General features: G+C 45.5%; 1 protein-coding gene across 1 annotated transcript in view; it reads left to right on the top strand.

Annotated features, from left to right (window-relative positions):
• LOC117520444 (neuronal acetylcholine receptor subunit beta-2-like) overlaps positions 1-20,697 on the top strand; it is a 61,571-nt gene that overhangs the window by 25,234 nt on the left and 15,640 nt on the right. The window contains exons 2-3 of the mRNA XM_034181788.1: positions 12,862-13,007; positions 13,204-13,248. Of these exons, the coding sequence (XP_034037679.1) occupies positions 12,862-13,007; positions 13,204-13,248 (191 nt within the window). The remainder of the gene's footprint in view (positions 1-12,861; positions 13,008-13,203; positions 13,249-20,697) is intronic.

Genomic DNA, 20,697 nt, shown 5'->3' with positions numbered 1-20,697 from the left:
GTTGTCGGCAGCTGGGGAAAGTAACTAAAAAAGTAACTAGTAATCTAATCTAATCTACTTTTACAATTGAGTAATCAGTAAAGTAACTAAGTTACTTTTTCAAGGAGTAATCAGTAATCAGTAATTGGATTACTTTATCAAAGTAACTGTGGCAACACTGCTTGTAAATGACTGGTAGTGTTAGTAAAAATACTGAAAATTGTGCACGTCACACAAAAACACTTCAGAAACAAGATTTCAAAACTTAAATGAGAGTAGGCTACTCACTAGGTGTTCACAGGAAACAGTTATTTATTTCTTTATGTATTTATTTTCATTGTTACATGGTTTTATCTTTTCTGTTGTGTTTTGTTTCATTTGGTTCTTTTTGTCTCTTTCTCTAAACTTGTATTGTAACATTATTAGTTTATTATTACTGACTATTATTGTCTATTATCTAGACTATAATTGTTGTTGCTATTATTAATATATGAATAAAAATAAATTTAAAAATTGCAATTTGACTCATTTACAACAACGAACGCTGAGCCATTAATTATACAGAAAACAAATCAACACAAACGTGCTGATGCGAACAGCTTAATGCTAACTTTAACACTGAAAATGCCATAGACATGCTAACGCGTTAGCATTGGTCCCATTTTTAAGTTATAAAATACATCTATCAACTGTTTCAGAAGACCATAACAGGTCGGTTTAACATAAAAATATTACATATTACTCACAGACATATGCTCTTCAGGGTTTTAGCAGGGAAAAATTAGGATAACGTGAAATTAAACAATGAATCCACTAATCGTAGATCGAAGCACTGCTTCGATCTGCAAATCACTGCATCGATTGGTTCAAGGTTCAAAGCAAAGCTGTGCTGCAGAAAAGTTGATTACAGACCCGCTGCAGGTCTATAATCAATGTAGAGAAATGATAATTTTCCTGACAAACACCCCCAAGTGCGCAAGTGCGCAACTGCAAAAAAGTCTACCGGACATGCCTCATGACAAATCGGCCTGACTTCGTTGCAGTCACTAGTAATCAGTGGTGTCTCTGGGTGAAAACACAACTTTTTTGTGTGTGTGTGTGTTTTTGTAACGAGTAATGGCATGGCACATAGAAAATGTATCGGAGTAGAAGTACAACCCCTGGCAATAATTATGGAATCACCGGCCTCGCAGGATGTTCCTTCAGTTGTTTAATTTTGTAGAAAAAAAAGCAGATCACAGACATGACACAAAACTATAGTCATTTCAAATGGCAACTTTCTGGATTTAAGAAACACTATAAGAAATCAGGAAAAAAAAATTGTGGCAGTCAATCAATCAATCAATCAATTTTTTTATATAGCGCCAAATCACAACAAACAGTTGCCCCAAGGCGATTTATATTGTAAGGCAAGGCCATACAATAATTATGTAAAACCCCAACGGTCAAAACGACCCCCTGTGAGCAAGCACTTGGCTACAGTGGGAAGGAAAAACTCCCTTTTAACAGGAAGAAACCTCCAGCAGAACCAGGCTCAGGGAGGGGCAGTCTTCTGCTGGGACTGGTTGGGGCTGAGGGAGAGAACCAGGAAAAAGACATGCTGTGGAGGGGAGCAGAGATCGATCACTAATGATTAAATGCAGAGTGGTGCATACAGAGCAAAAAGAGAAAGAAACAGTGCATCATGGGAACCCCCCAGCAGTCTAAGTCTATAGCAGCATAACTAAGGGATGGTTCAGGGTCACCTGATCCAACCCTAACTATAAGCTTTAGCAAAAAGGAAAGTTTTAAGCCTAATCTTAAAAGTAGAGAGGGTGTCTGTCTCCCTGATCTGAATTGGGAGCTGGTTCCACAGGAGAGGAGCCTGAAAGCTGAAGGCTCTGCCTCCCATTCTACTCTTACAAACCCTAGGAACTACAAGTAAGCCTGCAGTCTGAGAGCGAAGCGCTCTATTGGGGTGATATGGTACTACGAGGTCCCTAAGATAAGATGGGACCAGATTATTCAAAACCTTATAAGTAAGAAGAAGAATTTTAAATTCTATTCTAGAATTAACAGGAAGCCAATGAAGAGAGGCCAATATGGGTGAGATATGCTCTCTCCTTCTAGTCCCCGTCAGTACTCTAGCTGCAGTATTTTGAATTAACTGAAGGCTTTTTAGGGAACTTTTAGGACAACCTGATGATAATGAATTACAATAGTCCAGCCTAGAGGAAATAAATGCATGAATTAGTTTTTCAGCATCACTCTGAGTCACTCAGTCAGTAACGGTTACTTTTTTAGACCAAGCAGAGGGAAAAAATATGGAATCACTCAATTCTGAGGAATAAATTATGAAATTACCCTGTAAATTTTCATCCCCCAAACTAACACCTGCATCAAATCAGATCTTCTCATTAGTCTGCATCTAAAAAGGAGTGATCACACCTTGGAGAGCTGTTGCACCAAGTGGACTGACAAGTGGACTCCAACACGAGAGATGTCAATTGAAACAAAGGAGAGGATTATCAAACTCTTAAAAGAGGGTAAATCATCACGCAATGTTGCAAAAGATGTTGGTTGTTCACAGTCAGCTGTGTCTAAACTCTGGACCAAATACAAACAACATGGGAAGGTTGTTAAAGGCAAACATACTGGTAGACCAAGGAAGACATCAAAGCATCAAGACAGAAAACTTAAAGCAATATGTCTCAAAAATCGAAAATGCACAACAAAACAAATGAGGAACGAATGGGAGGAAACTGGAGTCAATGTCTGTGACCGAACTGTAAGAAACCGCCTAAAGGAAATGGGATTTACATACAGAACAGCTAAATGAAAGCCATCATTAACACCTAAACAGAAAAAAACAAGGTTACAATGGGCTAAGGAAAAGCAATCGTGGACTGTGGATGACTGGATGAAAGTCATATTCAGGGATGAATCTCGAATCTACATTGGGCAAGGTGATGATGCTGGAACTTTTGTTTGGTTCTGTTCCAGTGAGATTTCTAAAGATGACTGCCTGAAGAGAACATGTAAATTTCCACAGTCATTGATGATATGGGGCTGCATGTCAGGTAAAGGCACTGGGGAGATGGCTGTCATTACATCATCAATAAATACACAAGTTTACGTTGATATTTTGGACACTTTTCTTATCCCATCAATTTAAAGGATGTTTGGGGATGATGAAATCATTTTTCAAGATGATAATGCATCTTGCCATAGAGCAAAAACTGTGAAAACATTCCTTGCAAAAAGACACATAGGGTCAATGTCATGGCCTGCAAATAGTCCGGATCTTAATCCAATTGAAACTCTTTGGTGGAAGTTGAAGAAAATGGTCCATGACAAGGCTCCAACCTGCAAAGCTGATCTGGCAACAGCAATCAGAGAAAGTTGGAGCCAGATTGATGAAGAGTACTGTTTGTCACTCATTAAGTCCATGCCTCAGAGACTGCAAGCTGTTATAAAAGCCAGAGGTGGTGCAACAAAATACTAGTGATGTGTTGGAGCGTTCTTTTGTTTTCATGATTCCATAATTTTTTCCTCAGAATTGAGTGATTCCATATTTTTTTCCCTCTGCTTGGTCTAAAAAAGTAACCGTTACTGACTGCCACAATTATTTTTCCTGATTTCTTATAGTGTTTCTTAAAGCCAGAAAGTTGCCATTTGAAATGACTTTAGTTTTGTGTCATGTCTGTGATCTGCTTTTTTTCCCTACAAAATTAAACAACTGAATGAACATCCTCCGAGGCCGATGATTCCATAATTTTTGCCAGGGGTTGTATGCAATTATGGTCGGAAATGTAGTGAAGTAAAAGTGAAAGTAAGCTGAATTTAAAAAACTCAAGTAAAGTACAAAGTCTCCCAAAATGTACTTAAGTACAGTAGTGAAGTATTTTTACTTTGTTACTATACAACACTGATGCAAAGTCACACTGTTTGTGCATCTTTCAAATAGGGTCCCATCAGGCTGTAAATTAAAATTTTAGTCTACAAAAAAATCTGGAGGGTTTTAAACCATCTCTCTGACATAGGCTTCCACCTACGCACATCTGTAAAATCAAACTGAGTCGACATAAATGTGGCCTGGGGCGTGTAGTCATTGTACCTAATCAGTACGACACACACGACACCCTCAACACGCCGTCTTAACTTGATATGAATGCATTGTCTCTGTACTCGCTCCACTGAAATGATGAAATTAAGGAAACAAAATCAGAGAGCTGGAATTTCCTTGGAGGAAGTTACATAAACTGTATGAGGTTGGACATATTTACTTGGAACTTGGTGTCCAACTGAATGAGGCAACATGCAGGTAACAGCCAGAGAATGCTGCAACCTTTTATGAGTAAAATATATCTTTAAAAGGTTTCGCCATTGAAATAAATAAAATAAATTCAGTTACTGTGCCAAAAGTCAGGTTTAAAATCATTAAATTATGAAAGAAAATGATTTACAAAAAAAAAGCTTCTCAATTTCAGTTTATGATATGTAATGTTAACCAGTAATGACTAAATAAAATACTATCTCATTTATTTGCCTTTTGCTGTTGAAACTGAGTACTGCATGTTTGAGTGATCCATTCCTAGCTTTTACAAGATCATCATATTAATCAATGAATCATGATTTATATCAATGCCAAGTATTACTGCATCCACCACAACATAGTTCCGCTCCAGCCCTTTGATGGCAACCACTCAAACAGACAACCAGCCTGTCCCCAGGTGGCTTATGTGACCTGTCCTTTACCCAAGTCCTGTCTCTCTACCAAACAAGAGCTTGACAACATTACATTCTTGGCAGAGACAAAAAAGTAACAAGGCCATTAATGTCAGTCACAGGCACACTAATGTCTGTGTAAACTTCTCATGGTTCTTTTTTCTTCAGTCCCAATCAAGGTCCAAAAACAGACTATTTCTCAGGTTGAATTTATTCAAAGTTAAGGTGAAATTACAAGCCTGGATTCCAGCTGGTGTAACTCATGCAAGAGTCAGAATCCCGAACAAAGAAAAGGAGTAGTAGTTTTTATGAAATGCAATGTTGGCGTGACAAAAGGGCGGACTCTGTTCTTGGAAATCCTATCTTATTGGCTCCTTGCGGGCAAAGGGAGGAGTCCACGCCCTTCTCCAAGCTCACATGGTGAAACCTGACGTGCTTTGTTCTAAATGCTTAACCAGTTAAAACCAGTCTCACATGTACATTTAAGCAGATAACAGACAAATGTAAAACAGAAGAATGTATGATACTTTAAGTAATGTGATTACTTGTTACCAAAACAAAACAATAAAAACCAAAACAACAATAGTATATAAATCCACAGATATATCTATATATATATATATCTATATCTTTATCTATATCTATATCTATATATACAGTAGTGTTCAGAATAATAGTAGTGCTATGTGGCTAAAAAGATTAATCCAGGTTTTGAGTATATTTCTTATTGTTACATGGGAAACAAGGTACCAGTAGATTCAGTAGATTCTCACAATCCAACAAGACCAAGCATTCATGATATGCACACTCTTAAGGCTATGAAATTGGGCTATTAGTAAAAACAAGTAGAAAAGGGGGTGTTCACAATAATAGTAGTGTGGCATTCAGTCAGTGAGTTCATCAATTTTGTGGAACAAACAGGTGTGAATCAGGTGTCTCCTATTAAAGGATGAAGCCAGCACCTGTTGTATCTCTCTCTCTCTCTCTCTCTCTCTCTCTCTCTCTCTCTCTCTCTCTCTCTCTCTCTCTCTCTCTCTCTCTCTCTCTCTCTCTATATATATATATATATATATATATAATACAAATAATGGATGGTAAGGAGTCCAACATAGAGAAATATTGGATGAAGAAAAGTTATATTGGACTTGGCTACGCCTCATCCAGTATAACTTTTCTGAAACAACAAAGAGTCAAGTAAATTAGATCAATTTATTTTGTTGTGAACAGCATATGAATGCTTCTAAAACGTCAGTAGCGTGCTTGTCTACCTTCTTAGTGTTTTTGACATCCTTGGAGTTCAATATTTCCACCAGTTCCTCCTCTGTGAACTCAGCAAACCTCGGTGGCAGACGATTTTCTGCTGTTGTTGACATGTTTGTTGCCATTTTTTCAACCAGCGTCTGTCAGCTAGTTCCTGAACTTCGTATGCCGCGCTCTGATAGGCTAGCTGTTGGCAGTAAGCTCTAACGCTATTGGTCTGTGGGAAGCAATCCAATATAACTTTTGGTCCTAGCCTTTTTGGATCTTTTTGGATCCAACATAACTTTCTGGCACCAAGCATGTCAAAATACAGGTAAATGATGGACAGAAAGGCTAATCTGTGATTGGCTATTGCAATCTGAGTGCAGAACATATATATATATATATATATATATATATATATATATATATATATATATATATATATATATATATATATATATATATATATAGGCCAGATTTCTAGAAATCTGGCCAATATATAATGTTTCTTAAATCCTCCAAACCGTGACTATCCAGGGTTGGGACCAGGAAGCAGAGTTGTAGTCTTACACACCTCTCTGCAGCTTGTCTCCCCCTGCCATCCCCTCATTACCCCATCCCCGTAGAGACGGTGCCTGCTCCCAGACTACCAATAACCAGCAAAAATCTATTTAAGCATAAAAATTCAAAAAGAAAAAATAATATAGCACCTTCAACTGCACCACAGACTAAAACAGTTAAATGTGGTCTATTAAACATTAGGTCTCTCTCTTCTAAGTCCCTGTTGGTAAATGATATAATAATTGATCAACATATTGATTATTCTGCCTTACAGAAACCTGGTTACAGCAGGATGAATATGTTAGTTTAAATGAGTCAACACCCCCCGAGTCACACTAACTGTCAGAATGCTCGTAGCACGGGCCGGGGCGGAGGATTAGCAGCAATCTTCCATTCCAGCTTATTAATTAATCAAAAACCCAGACAGAGCTTTAATTCATTTGAAAGCTTGACTCTTAGTCTTGTCCATCCAAATTGGAAGTCCCAAAAACCAGTTTTATTTGTTATTATCTATCGTCCACCTGGTCGTTACTGTGAGTTTCTCTGTGAATTTTCAGACCTTTTGTCTGACTTAGTGCTTAGCTCAGATAAGATAATTATAGTGGGCGATTTTAACATCCACACAGATGCTGAGAATGACAGCCTCAACACTGCATTTAATCTATTATTAGACTCTATTGGCTTTGCTCAAAAAGTAAATGAGTCCACCCACCACTTTAATCATATCTTAGATCTTGTTCTGACTTATGGTATGGAAATAGAAGACTTAACAGTATTCCCTGAAAACTCCCTGCTGTCTGATCATTTCTTAATAACATTTACATTTACTCTGATGGACTACCCAGCAGTGGGGAATAAGTTTCATTATACTAGAAGTCTTTCAGAAAGTGCTGTAACTAGGTTTAAGGATATGATTCCTTCTTTATGTTCTCTAATGCCATATACGAACACAGTGCAGAGTAGCTACCTAAACTCTGTAAGTGAGATAGAGTATCTCGTCAATAGTTTTACATCCTCATTGAAGACAACTTTGGATGCTGTAGCTCCTCTGAAAAAGAGAGCTTTAAATCAGAAGTGCCTGACTCCATGGTATAACTCACAAACTCGTAGCTTAAGCAGATAACCCGTAAGTTGGAGAGGAAATGGCGTCTCACTAATTTAGAAGATCTTCACTTAGCCTGGAAAAAGAGTCTGTTGCTCTATAAAAAAGCCCTCCGTAAAGCTAGGACATCTTTCTACTCATCACTAATTGAAGAAAATAAGAACAACCCCAGGTTTCTTTTCAGCACTGTAGCCAGGCTGACAAAGAGTCAGAGCTCTATTGAGCTGAGTATTCCATTAACTTTAACTAGTAATGACTTCATGACTTTCTTTGCTAACAAAATTTTAACTATTAGAGAAAAAATTACTCATAACCATCCCAAGACGTATCGTTATCTTTGGCTGCTTTCAGTGATGCCGGTATTTGGTTAGACTCATTCTCTCCGATTGTTCTGTCTGAGTTATTTTCATTAGTTACTTCATCCAAACCATCAACATGTTTATTAGACCCCATTCCTACCAGGCTGCTCAAGGAAGCCCTACCATTATTTAATGCTTCGATCTTAAATATGATCAATCTATCTTTGTTAGTTGGCTATGTACCACAGGCTTTTAAGGTGGCAGTAATTAAACCATTACTTAAAAAGCCATCACTTGACCCAGCTATCTTAGCTAATTATAGGCCAATCTCCAACCTTCCTTTTCTCTCAAAAATTCTTGAAAGGGTAGTTGTAAAACAGCTAACTGATCATCTGCAGAGGAATGGTCTATTTGAAGAGTTTCAGTCAGGTTTTAGAATTCATCATAGTACAGAAACAGCATTAGTGAAGGTTACAAATGATCTTCTTATGGCCTCGGACAGTGGACTCATCTCTGTGCTTGTTCTGTTAGACCTCAGTGCTGCTTTTGATACTGTTGACCATAAAATTTTATTACAGAGATTAGAGCATGCCATAGGTATTAAAGGCACTGCGCTGCGGTGGTTTGAATCATATTTGTCCAATAGATTACAATTTGTTCATGTACATGGGGAATCTTCTTCACAGACTAGGGTTAATTATGGAGTTCCACAAGGTTCTGTGCTAGGACCAATTTTATTCACTTTATACATGCTTCCCTTAGGTAGTATTATTAGACGGTATTGCTTAAATTTTCATTGTTACGCAGATGATACCCAGCTTTATCTATCCATGAAGCCAGAGGACACACACCAATTAGCTAAACTGCAGGATTGTCTTACAGACATAAAGACATGGATGACCTCTAATTTCCTGCTTTTAAACTCAGATAAAACTGAAGTTATTGTACTTGGCCCCACAAATCTTAGAAACATGGTGTCTAACCAGATCCTTACTCTGGATGGCATTGCCCTGGCCTCTAGTAATACTGTGAGAAATCTTGGAGTCATTTTTGATCAGGACATGTCATTCAAAGCGCATATTAAACAAATATGTAGGACTGCTTTTTTGCATTTACGCAATATTTCTAAAATCAGAAAGGTCTTGTCTCAGAGTGATGCTGAAAAACTAATTCATGCATTTATTTCCTCTAGGCTGGACTATTGTAATTCATTATTATCAGGTTGTCCTAAAAGTTCCCTAAAAAGCCTTCAGTTAATTCAAAATGCTGCAGCTAGAGTACTGACGGGGACTAGAAGGAGAGAGCATATCTCACCCATATTGGCCTCTCTTCATTGGCTTCCTGTTAATTCTAGAATAGAATTTAAAATTCTTCTTCTTACTTATAAGGTTTTGAATAATCAGGTCCCATCTTATCTTAGGGACCTCGTAGTACCATATCACCCCAATAGAGCGCTTCGCTCTCAGACTGCAGGCTTACTTGTAGTTCCTAGGGTTTGTAAGAGTAGAATGGGAGGCAGAGCCTTCAGCTTTCAGGCTCCTCTCCTGTGGAACCAGCTCCCAATTCAGATCAGGGAGACAGACACCCTCTCTACTTTTAAGATTAGGCTTAAAACTTTCCTTTTTGCTAAAGCTTATAGTTAGGGCTGGATCGTGTGACCCTGAACCATCCCTTAGTTATGCTGCTATAGACGTAGACTGCTGGGGGGTTCCCATGATGCACTGTTTCTTTCTCTTTTTGCTCTGTATGCACCACTCTGCATTTAATCATTAGTGATCGATCTCTGCTCCCCTCCACAGCATATCTTTTTCCTGGTTCTCTCCCTCAGCCCCAACCAGTCCCAGCAGAGGACTGCCCCTCCCTGAGCCTGGTTCTGCTGGAGGTTTCTTCCTGTTAAAAGGGAGTTTTTCCTTCCCACTGTAGCCAAGTGCTTGCTCACAGGGGGTCGTTTTGACCGTTGGGGTTTTACATAATTATTGTATGGCCTTGCCTTACAATATAAAGCGCCTTGGGGCAACTGTTTGTTGTGATTTGGTGCTATATAAAAAAAAATTGAAATTGATTGATATATATATAGTCTGTGATGTTTAATCAAAAGCAATGGTGAGCTACAGGTATGAATTTCTTTATTCACACCTTTAAAAACAGAGTTGTACAATAAAATGGAATAAGACACAGATAAGACATAAATAATGTAAAATAAAACAGCACCAGGCCTTTACCCTGTACACAGATGTGTAATTAGCTGTTCATTCTTGCGGAATGTGGCTTGGCATTGTCTTCCTGAAACAAACTGTGACATCCCTGAAAAAGACGTTGCTTGGATGGCAGCATGTGTTGCTCCATATCCTGGATGTACCTTTCAGCATTGATGGTGCCATCACAGATGTGTAAGTTGCCCAAGCCATGCAGTGGTGGTCATAGAGTGATTTACTCCCCGGGCGAAACCCTCTGCGTGCGCCACCCCCCCCCCCCCTCCCCGCGCACACTAACGTGGCCACCACCTCCACCCCACCACTCATGAAAACACTAACTTCGTTCAGAACACCCACAATCCCACAAATTAACTCACAACAGCTATTTTCAAGAACACATTTCCAGTTTTAATGACTACTGCAATAACAAACACAAAGAAATTGGCACAGTCTAATGTGTCATCATCCATGGACTTATCTGCAATGATCATCTCAAATTTTGCAGGAGGGCATCATAATTGTTTGCCACAGTGCTCACTATCCGTGATGTGAAATTCCATCGAGTAGGAGCATTTCTGGGCAACCTTGAGCAGCCTGCAGACTCAAGAAAAGACATCCTCGAGTGATGCAAAAAACATTCTGCACTCAGATAAGCATTTAGCCCCCTGAGACAGAACCAGATTCAGTCTGTGTGCATAGCAATGCACAAACATTGCACTGGGGGCTATTGCTTTAACTTTGGCCTGCAAACCATTGAGAGCTGAAGCCATGACAGCAGCCACGGCTTCTTCGTAAGGAAGACTATCAAATGGCTTCGCCAAAATCCGGTCCACAACATTCAAATTGTCTGCCATTATGTGCAGCTTGCTACCTAGCTAGCTCGCTAGCTGGGACTGGCGCGAGGCTCGTGTGAAGTTTGTCCGCCTGTGAGTGCTTTGTGACGGTGGAGGAGCTCAGCAGCACCCGCTGCTCAGTAGGGACAGAAACTGCGATAGAAGTCAGAAAGAGTGATAGAAGTCAGTCTCCAAACACAAGCAGCTACAAAAAAAACCCACCAGAAATAGAAGCTCGATTTGTCGCTAGTCGTTTTTAACAAAGAAAATACTGCTAAGAGAATTTGGAAAGTCTCCGGTTCAACTCAGAACAGAATGAAAATTAAAAAATGCTCCCACGGATGTTTACACCAAAAGATCGCTGATTCGCTCATTTCGCTGTCAGTCAAAAAGGGATTCAGCCTCAGACAGATCATCCAATCATCATGCAGAAGCTGAGCGTCCGGGCTGGCCGAGGCCCGCCCACTGCCCCATAGAGCGCCAGACATGCTGAGCGTCCGATGGGCGGGACAAAGCCCAGTATTTATCCAATGACTCGTCTCGTTTCGCTGCACTCTTTGTGTCGCTATTGAACTCTGTGGACCATTTAAAGCACTGTGAAGCTGCGGGAATGAGTGAGGGGAAAGCCGCATCGTTACCAGTGATAAGAAGCTGATTCTGAACAAAAGTTGAGCGCGTTGTAACCACGAACCCCCCCATCAGGACAACCCCCCCACCCCGTTTTTTTTTTTTTGACCGTTTTTTTTTTCCCCCGCACGGTCGTGCCGCTCCCCCCCCCGCGATGCTGCCCTAGGCGGCTGCCCGGTCGGCCCGCCTCCAGGAACGCCCCCGATGCCATGGGCACTAACACACCTCCATACCATCACAGATGCTGGCTCTTGAACTTTGTGCTCGTAGCAGTCTGGATGGTCTCTTTCCTCTTTTGTCCCAGGGACACAACATCCATGGTTTCCAAAAACAATTTGAAGTGTGGACTCATCAGACCACAGAACACTTTTCCACTTTGCGTCTGTCCATTTCAAATGAGCTTAGGCCCAGAGAAGGTGGTGGCGTTTCTGGATGTTGTTGATGTATAGGTTTTGCTTTGCATGGTAGAGTTTTAACTTGCACTTGTAGATGTAGCGACTAAATGTGTTAACTGACAATGGTTTTCTGAAGTGTTCCTGAGCCCACACGGTAAGATCCTTTACACAATGATGTCAGTTTTTAATGCAGTGCTGCCTGAAGGATCGAAGGTCACGGGCATTCAGTGTTGGTTTTCAGCCTTGCCGCTTATGTGTAGAAAGTTCTCCAGATTCTGAATCTTCTGATTATAATATGGACTGTAGATGATGGAATCCCTAAATTCCTTGCAATTGAACGTTGAGAAACATTGTTCTTAAACTGTTGGACTATTTTTTCACGCAGTTGTTCACAAAGTGATCTTCGCCCCATCTTTGCTTGTGAACGGCTGAGCCTTTTGGGGATGCTCCTTTTATATCCAATCATGACACTCACCTGTTTCCAATTAGGTGTTCTTTGAACATTCATCAACTTGCCTAGTCTTTTGTTGCCCCGTCCCAACTTTTTTGAAATGTGTTGCAGGCATCCATTTCAAAATGAGCAAATATTTGCAACAAACAATCAAGTCTTTCAACTCCTCATTGTAACAGGCAATCCACAGAGCTTACAAAAATGCTTTAAATCGTCAACTTTCCAGCGGTTGAAATGGTCCAAATCTTAGCACTCCTCACTGCTTTCCACTATCTTTGAATATGGATTGGTAGCTGAAAAATTTAGTGTACCCATAATGCACCGCACGGCCCGAGATGTGCACTTTGCTTATTTGTCTCAGGTAACTGGAAGCCTTGGATGAACTGTATAATGTATCATTGTGTAACACATATTTTCTGTGTGTGTGTGTGTGTGTGTGTGTGTGTGTGTGTGTGTGTGTGTGTGTGCAGCTGCCTTGTGTGCTGATGTGGAGGAGCGGCTGGTGAATCAGCTCTTATCACCTGAGCGCTACAACAAGCTGATCAGACCAGCTGTCAACACCAGTCAGCAGGTCACCATTTACGTGCAGGTGTCTTTAGCTCAGCTGATCAATGTGGTGAGAAACACACACACACACACACACACACACACACACACACACACACACACACACACACACACACACACACACACACACACACACACACACACACAGTCATTATTTGGAGAAATGAATAGCTGAGCTGATATCTGAATGCTGCGTCCATATTTGTTTGAACTCATGTCAAAGCTTTAATCTGTCTTTGTTTCAGAATGAGAGGGAGCAGATCATGACCACTAACTGCTGGCTCTCTCAGGTTCGTGCAAACCTCATTATAAACATCAACAACAAATATAGTCATTACTGATACTCACGTGTGTGTGAGTGAATGAAATAACTAAAAATACGAGGATGGATGTCCACAAAACTTGGTGGGAATATTGTTTTGGTTATTGTCTCAAGATGATTACCTTTTGATACTGTTGTGTGGGCTGCCAGAAGAGGAGGTACTGCTGGCCCACCACCAGAAGGCGCCCTGCCTGAAGTGCGGGCTTCAGGCACGAGAGGGCGCTGCCGCCTCAGGAACAAGCCGTGGTGACAGCTGTCACCCATCATCCGTGACAGCTGTCACTAATCAACACATCTGGTACAAAAGCAGGAAGACGCCTCCACCAAACTGCCGAGATATCATCTTCATCTGGAGGTAATACTCTCAGCCCCTTTTGAGATCGATAAATCTATTATTGTGAGTGTTTGCAGGAGAACCGGTCGTTTGTGAGGAGGCTGTGCAAGACGGCGCTCCTTTTCAGCTGAGACCGCTGCAACGCGCTGAGTGAGAGGTGGAGGTGGCATTCCCACCTTTGTTACTGGGTGTTCACACACCCACCCTTTGACTATCTTTTGCTTTCTGCCAGCAGTACCAGATCCGACACTCCGGGAAAGTGGCCACCTGGGGACTCCGGAACTTGGCGACTCCAGTATCCCTCGGGTTCGGGTGGCGGTGGAAATCGTGTGGTTCCGGTTCGTTTCCAGACGGGCGTCTCCTATCGTCGAGCCTGCCCACACGACACCTTTATTGATTGACTGTTGCACATTCTGATTCTGCTGTGTTTGGTTGTGACATTCACACCAGTAAAGTGTTATAATTTGACTCCTTCCATTGTCCGTTCATTTACGCCCCCTGTTGTGGGTCCGTGTCACTACACTTTCCCAACAGGATATCTCGGCCAGCGTCATGGACTCCGAGGGGCGTCACCAGGCTGTTGAACAACCAATGGGAGAGCAGGGAGCACAGGCATCTGCAGGAGGCGTGATTGGTGAGCTACAGCATATTCTCACCGCCTTTACGGCTCGAATGGATCAAATAGCCGAGCAAAACATCCTCCTGAACCGCAGGGTGGAGGCTCTCTCCGCGCAAGTGGCGGCGAGCGCTCAGGGCGCTGCTGCGGCTCCTCCTCCTGTCGATCCTGTGCTAGATATTAATGTTCCAGTGGTGGTCCAACAACCCCTCCCACCATCCCCTGAAGCATACATAAGCCCTCCTGAGCCGTACGGAGGTTGTGTGGAGACGTGCGCGGACTTTCTTATGCAGTGTTCGCTCGTCTTCGCACAACGTCCCGTCATGTACGCGTCAGACGCAAGCAAAATAGCTTATGTGATCACTCTGCTTCGGGGAGAGGCACGCGCTTGGGCTACGGCGCTTTGGGAGCAAAATTCACGGCTCCTTCACACATACACCGGGTTCGTGAGGGAGTTCAGAACTGTGTTTGATCACCCTAACAGGGGAGAGACCGCTTCAACTGAGCTGCTGTCGATGAGACAGGGACGCCGGAGCGCAGCCGCTTATGCAGTCGACTTCCGCATCGCGGCTGCGAGGTCCGGCTGGAATAACGCTGCGCTCCGCGCCGCCTTTGTAAACGGACTGTCGTCAGTCCTAAAGGAGCACCTAGTGGCCAAGGATGAACCGCGGGAATTAGATGGGCTTATTGATCTCGTTATACGGTTAGACAATCGGTTGGAGGAACGCCGTCGGGAATGAGACGAAGGACGTGGCCGGGCGCGCGCCGTCCCTCATCCTTCCGGGTCCGAGAAGGGTCCGCCCTTCCCACGCTCCCTGGCCTCTACGTCCCGTGGGACGACAGCTCCCCCTGCTGACGAAGCTATAGACACGAGCAGGGCCACATTTAGACCACCTAATAGACAGAGGAGGTTTCCATGCGGGGCATGTTTTGTTTGTGGCTCAATGGAGCATCAATTGAGCGATTGCCCCGAACGGTTAAACACCAACGCCCGCCCCTAGAGACTGGGCTTAGGGTGGGCCAAAAACTTCACGTGGGACACACACATATTGCCGCACGACTCCCAGTTACAATCCTTAGTGGGGATTAACCCTTCAGGCCCCAGCACTGGTAGACACAGGGTCAGAAGGGAATCTGTTAGACAGCAGATGGGCCAGGGAGGTAGGGCTCCCTCTGGTGGCGCTACCTACACCATTGCAGGTGCGAGCACTAGATGGCACCCTACTCCCTTTACTCACACACAAGACACCACCAGTAACTCTGGTGGTGTCAGGGAATCATAGGGAGGAGATTGAGTTTTTTGTGACTCCTTCTACCTCCCGTGTGATTCTGGGGTTCCCCTGGATGTTGAAACACAATCCCCGGATTGATTGGCTGTCCGGGGTGGTGGTACAGTGGAGCGAAACCTGCCATCGGAGGTGTTTGGGATCCTCGGTTCCTCCCGGTTCCCAGGCGAAGGAGCAGGTCCAAGTACCCCCCAATCTGTCGGCGGTGCCGGTTGAGTACCACGATCTTGCTGACGTTTTTAGCAAGGATCGGGCACTCACTCTTCCCCCGCACCGTCCATATGATTGTGCCATCGATTTGTTGCCAGGCGTGGAGTTCCCGTCCAGCAGGCTGTACAACCTCTCCCGACCTGAGCGCGAATTGATGGAGACCTACATCCTGGACTCCTTAGCTGCCGGGCTGATCCGTAACTCCACCTCTCCGATGGGAGCGGGTTTCTTTTTTGTGGGAAAAAAAGATGGCGGTCTTCGTCCATGCATTGATTATCGGGGGCTGAACGAGATCACGGTTCGCAACCGATACCCGTTGCCTTTGTTGGATTCAGTGTTCACCCCCCTGCATGGAGCCAAAATCTTCACAAAGTTGGATCTTAGGAACGCATACCACCTAGTTCGGATCCGGAAGGGAGACGAATGGAAGACGGCATTTAACACCCCGTTAGGTCATTTTGAGTACCTGGTCATGCCGTTCAGCCTCACTAACGCCCCCGTGATGTTCCAAGCTTTGGTTAATGACGTCTTGCGGGACTTCCTGCACCGATTCGTCTTCGTATATCTGGATGATATACTCATCTTTTCTCCGGACCCTGAGACCCATGTGCGGCATGTACGTCAGGTCCTGCAGCGGTTGTTGGAGAACCGGTTGTTTGTGAAAGGCGAGAAGTGTGAGTTTCACCGCACTTCTTTGTCCTTCCTGGGGTTTATCATCTCCTCCAACTCTGTCGCCCCGGATCCGGCCAAGGTCGCAGCGGTGAGAGACTGGCCCCAACCGTAGGAAGCTGCAACAGTTCCTCGGCTTCGCAAATTTCTACAGGAGGTTCATTAAGGGGTATAGTCAGGTTGTTAGCCCCCTGACAGCCCTGACCTCACCAAAAGTTCCCTTCACCTGGTCGGATCGGTGCGAAGCCACGTTTAGGGAGTTGAAACGCCGGTTCTCGACTGCACCGGTCTTGGTGCAGCCCGATCCTGGTCGCCAGTTCGTGGTTGAAGTGGACGCCTCTGACTCGGGGATAGGAGCCGTGCTATCCCAGAGCGGAGAAATCGATAAGGTTCTTCACCTGTGTGCCTATTTTTCCCGCAGGTTGACCCCAGCAGAGCGGAACTATGACGTGGGCAATCAAGAGCTCCTTGCGGTGAAAGAGGCCCTTGAGGAGTGGAGACACCTGCTGGAGAGAGCGTCAGTGCCTTTCACAGTTTTCACTGACCACCGGAACCTGGAGTATATCAGGACCGCCAAGCGACTGAACCCCAGGCAAGCCCGCTGGTCACTGTTTTTCGGCCGTTTTGACTTCCGGATCACTTACCGCCCCGGGACCAAAAACCAAAGATCGGATGCCCGGGTGCATGAACAGGAAGTCAAGACCGAGCTGTCGGATCCGCCGGAACCCATTCTCCCGGAGTCCACTATCGTGGCTGCTCTGACCTGGGACGTGGAGAAGACCGTCCGGGAGGCCCTGGCACGGAGCCCGGATCCCGGAACAGGACCGACGAACAGACTATACGTCCCACCAGAGGCCAGGGCTGCTGTCCTGGACTTCTGTCACGGGTCCAAACTCTCCTGCCACCCAGGGGTGCGTAGGACCGTGGCAGTGGTCTGGCAGCGCTTCTGGTGGGCGTCCCTGGAGACTGATGTCCGGGCTTACATCCAGGCCTGCACCACCTGCACCAGGGGCAAGGCTGACCACCAGAAGGTACAGGGACTTCTACAGCCACTTCCTGTGCCTCACCGCCCCTGGTCCCACATCGGTCTGGAGTTTGTAACGGGCCTCCCGCCGTCCCGGGGACACACCACCATACTCACAATAGTGGACCGTTTCTCCAAGGCGGCCCACTTCGTGGCCCTCCCGAAGCTCCCGTCGGCCCAGGAGACGGCGGATCTTCTCGTCCACCATGTTGTCCGGCTGCATGGGATACCAACAGACATCGTTTCGGATCGCGGTCCCCAGTTCTCCTCGCAGGTGTGGAGAAGTTTCTGCCGGGAACTGGGGGCCACTGTAAGCCTCTCGTCTGGGTATCACCCGCAGACTAACGGACAGGTCGAACGGGCCAACCAGGAGTTGGAGCAGGCCCTCAGGTGCACGACCTCCGCACACCCGACGGCTTGGAGTGAACATCTGGCCTGGATCAAGTACGCTCATAACAGCCAGGTGTCCTCTGCCACCGGCCTCTCCCCATTCGAGGTGTGTCTGGGGTACCAGCCCCCTTTGTTTCCTTTGGTGGAGGGTGAGGTCGGTGTGCCCTCGGTCCAGGCCCACCTGCGGAGATGCCGTCAGGTGTGGCGCACCGCCCATTCGGCCTTGTTGAGGGCCCGGACGAGGGCTAAAGCCCATGCAAACTGTCGACGGTCCCCGGCCCCTACTTACCAGCCCGGGCAGGAGGTGTGGCTTTCCACCAAGGACATTCCTGTCCAGGTCAAGTCCCCCAAATTGAAGGACCGCTTCATTGGACCCTTCCCCATCCTCAAGGTCCTCAGTCCTACCGCAGTGAGGCTCCAACTCCCGGCCTCACTGCGGATCCATCCGGTCTTTCATGTCTCCAGGGTAAAACCGTATCACACCTCACCCCTCTGTGCACCCGGTCCGGCGCCGCCTCCTGCCCGTATTATCGACGAGGAGCCGGCTTGGACAGTTCGCCGGCTCTTGGACGTCCGTCGAATGGGCTGGGGTTTCCAGTATTTGGTGGACTGGGAGGAGTATGGTCCCGAAGAACACTCCTGGGTGAAGAGGAGCTTCATCCTGGATCCGGCCCTCCTGGCCGATTTCTATCGTCGCCACCCGGACAAGCCTGGTCGGGCGCCAGGAGGCGCCCGTTGAGGGGGGGGTCCTGTTGTGTGGGCTGCCAGAAGAGGAGGTACTGCTGGTCCACCACCAGAAGGCGCCCTGCCTGAAGTGCGGGCTTCAGGCACGAGAGGGCGCTGCCGCCTCAGGAACAAGCCGTGGTGACAGCTGTCACCCATCATCCGTGACAGCTGTCACTAATCAACACATCTGGTACAAAAGCAGGAAGACACCTCCACCAAACTGCCGAGATATCATCTTCATCTGGAGGTAATACTCTCAGCCCCTTTTGAGATCGATAAATCTATTATTGTGAGTGTTTGCAGGAGAACCGGTCGTTTGTGAGGAGGCTGTGCAAGACGGCGCTCCTTTTCAGCTGAGACCGCTGCAACGCGCTGAGTGAGAGGTGGAGGTGGCATTCCCACCTTTGTTACTGGGTGTTCACACACCCACCCTTTGACTGTCTTTTGCTTTCTGCCAGCAGTACCAGATCCGACACTCCGGGAAAGTGGCCACCTGGGGACTCCGGAACTTGGCGGCTCCAGTATTCCTCGGGTTCGGGTGGCGGTGGAAATCATGTGGTTCCGGTTCGTTTCCAGACGGGCGTCTCCTATCGTCGAGCCTGCCCACACGACACCTTTATTGATTGACTGTTGCACATTCTGATTCTGCTGTGTTTGGTTGTGACATTCACACCAGTAAAGTGTTATAATTTGACTCCTTCCATTGTCCGTTCATTTACGCCCCCTGTTGTGGGTCCGTGTCACTACACTTTCCCAACAGATACAGACTGATCAATGGTTGTCATGCAAAACAGCCCACAAAATGTTTACCATAACATCCATCCATCCATCCATCCATCCATCCATCCATCCATCCATCCATCCATCCATCCATCCATCCATCCATCCATCCATCCATCCATCCATCCATCCATCCATCCATCCATCCATCCATCTTCTATACCTGTATACTACAGTTAAAGGTCAAGTTTGGGCTGGAGAGTATTCCAGGGCTGACACATACGAGGTCTGTTAGAAAACTATCTGACCTTTTTATTTTTTGCAAAACTATATGGATTTGAATCATGTGCGCTTGCATCAGCCAAGCTTAAACCTTCGTGCACATGCGTGAGTTTTTTCACGCCTGTCGGTTGCGTCATTCGCCTGTGGGCAGGCTTTGAGTGAGCAATGGTCCACCCCCCTCGTCAGATTTTCATTGTCAGGAAAATGGCTGAGCGATTGGAGCAGTGCTGAATCAAATTTTTCCAGAAACTGTGAGAGACAGCCAGGTGGAAACCATTTGGAAGATTCTATGGGGATCACACAGATTAAGGAGTGTTACAACCGGTTTAACGACGGCGCACAATGGCGGAGGGCGCGCCGCGCTCTGAGCGGTGATCGACAGGCTGAAACAACCAGATAATTTCCAAACTGAACGCTGTGTTGATCCGGGACGTCATCTGACTACTACAGAAATAGCAGAAGATGCGCACATACCACTTTTTCGGCACATTCCACTGTTACAGGAGTTTTTGTCATGGAAAGAGGAGCGGAGGAATTCGCCACGGAGCCGCTAATGGCGCGGGACAAAAGCACCTCCATGTTGGTCTCACAGGACATGTTGTAACATGCCCAGCTCTTGCACCATTTGGAAGATTCAGACGGCTTTCGGTGGCTTTTCAGTTGTGTGACTATCCGAGAAATTGTGGACGAGCTGGACATGCCACAACATGTCCTGTGAGGCTTCATCATGGTGTTGCTTTTTGTGCTGCGGCATTAGCGGCTCCGTCCCGACACGCGAATTCCTCCGCACGTCTTTTCATGACAAAAACTCCTGTAACAGTGGAATGTGCCGAAAAAGTGGTATGTCCACCTCTTCTGCCATTTCTGTAGTAGTCAGACGATGTCCCGGATCAACACAGCGTTCAGTTTGGAAATGATCTGGTTGTTTCAGCCTGTCGATCGCCGCTCGGAGTGCGGCGCGCCCTCCGCCATTGTGCGCCGTCTTTAAACCGGTTGTAACACTCCTTAATCTGTGTGATCCCATAGAATCGTACCTGAAATCCATCTGAATCTTCCAAATGGTTTCCACCTGGCTGTCTCTCTCAGTTTCTGGAAAAATTTGATGCAGCAAAGCTCCAAATCATTCAGACATTTTCCTCACAATAAAAATCCGACAAGGG

Source organism: Thalassophryne amazonica, chromosome 11, assembly GCF_902500255.1.
Source record: "Thalassophryne amazonica chromosome 11, fThaAma1.1, whole genome shotgun sequence".
In the NCBI taxonomy this organism is placed as follows: domain Eukaryota; kingdom Metazoa; phylum Chordata; class Actinopteri; order Batrachoidiformes; family Batrachoididae; genus Thalassophryne; species Thalassophryne amazonica.
This window is presented reverse-complemented; position numbering and strand designations above follow the sequence as displayed.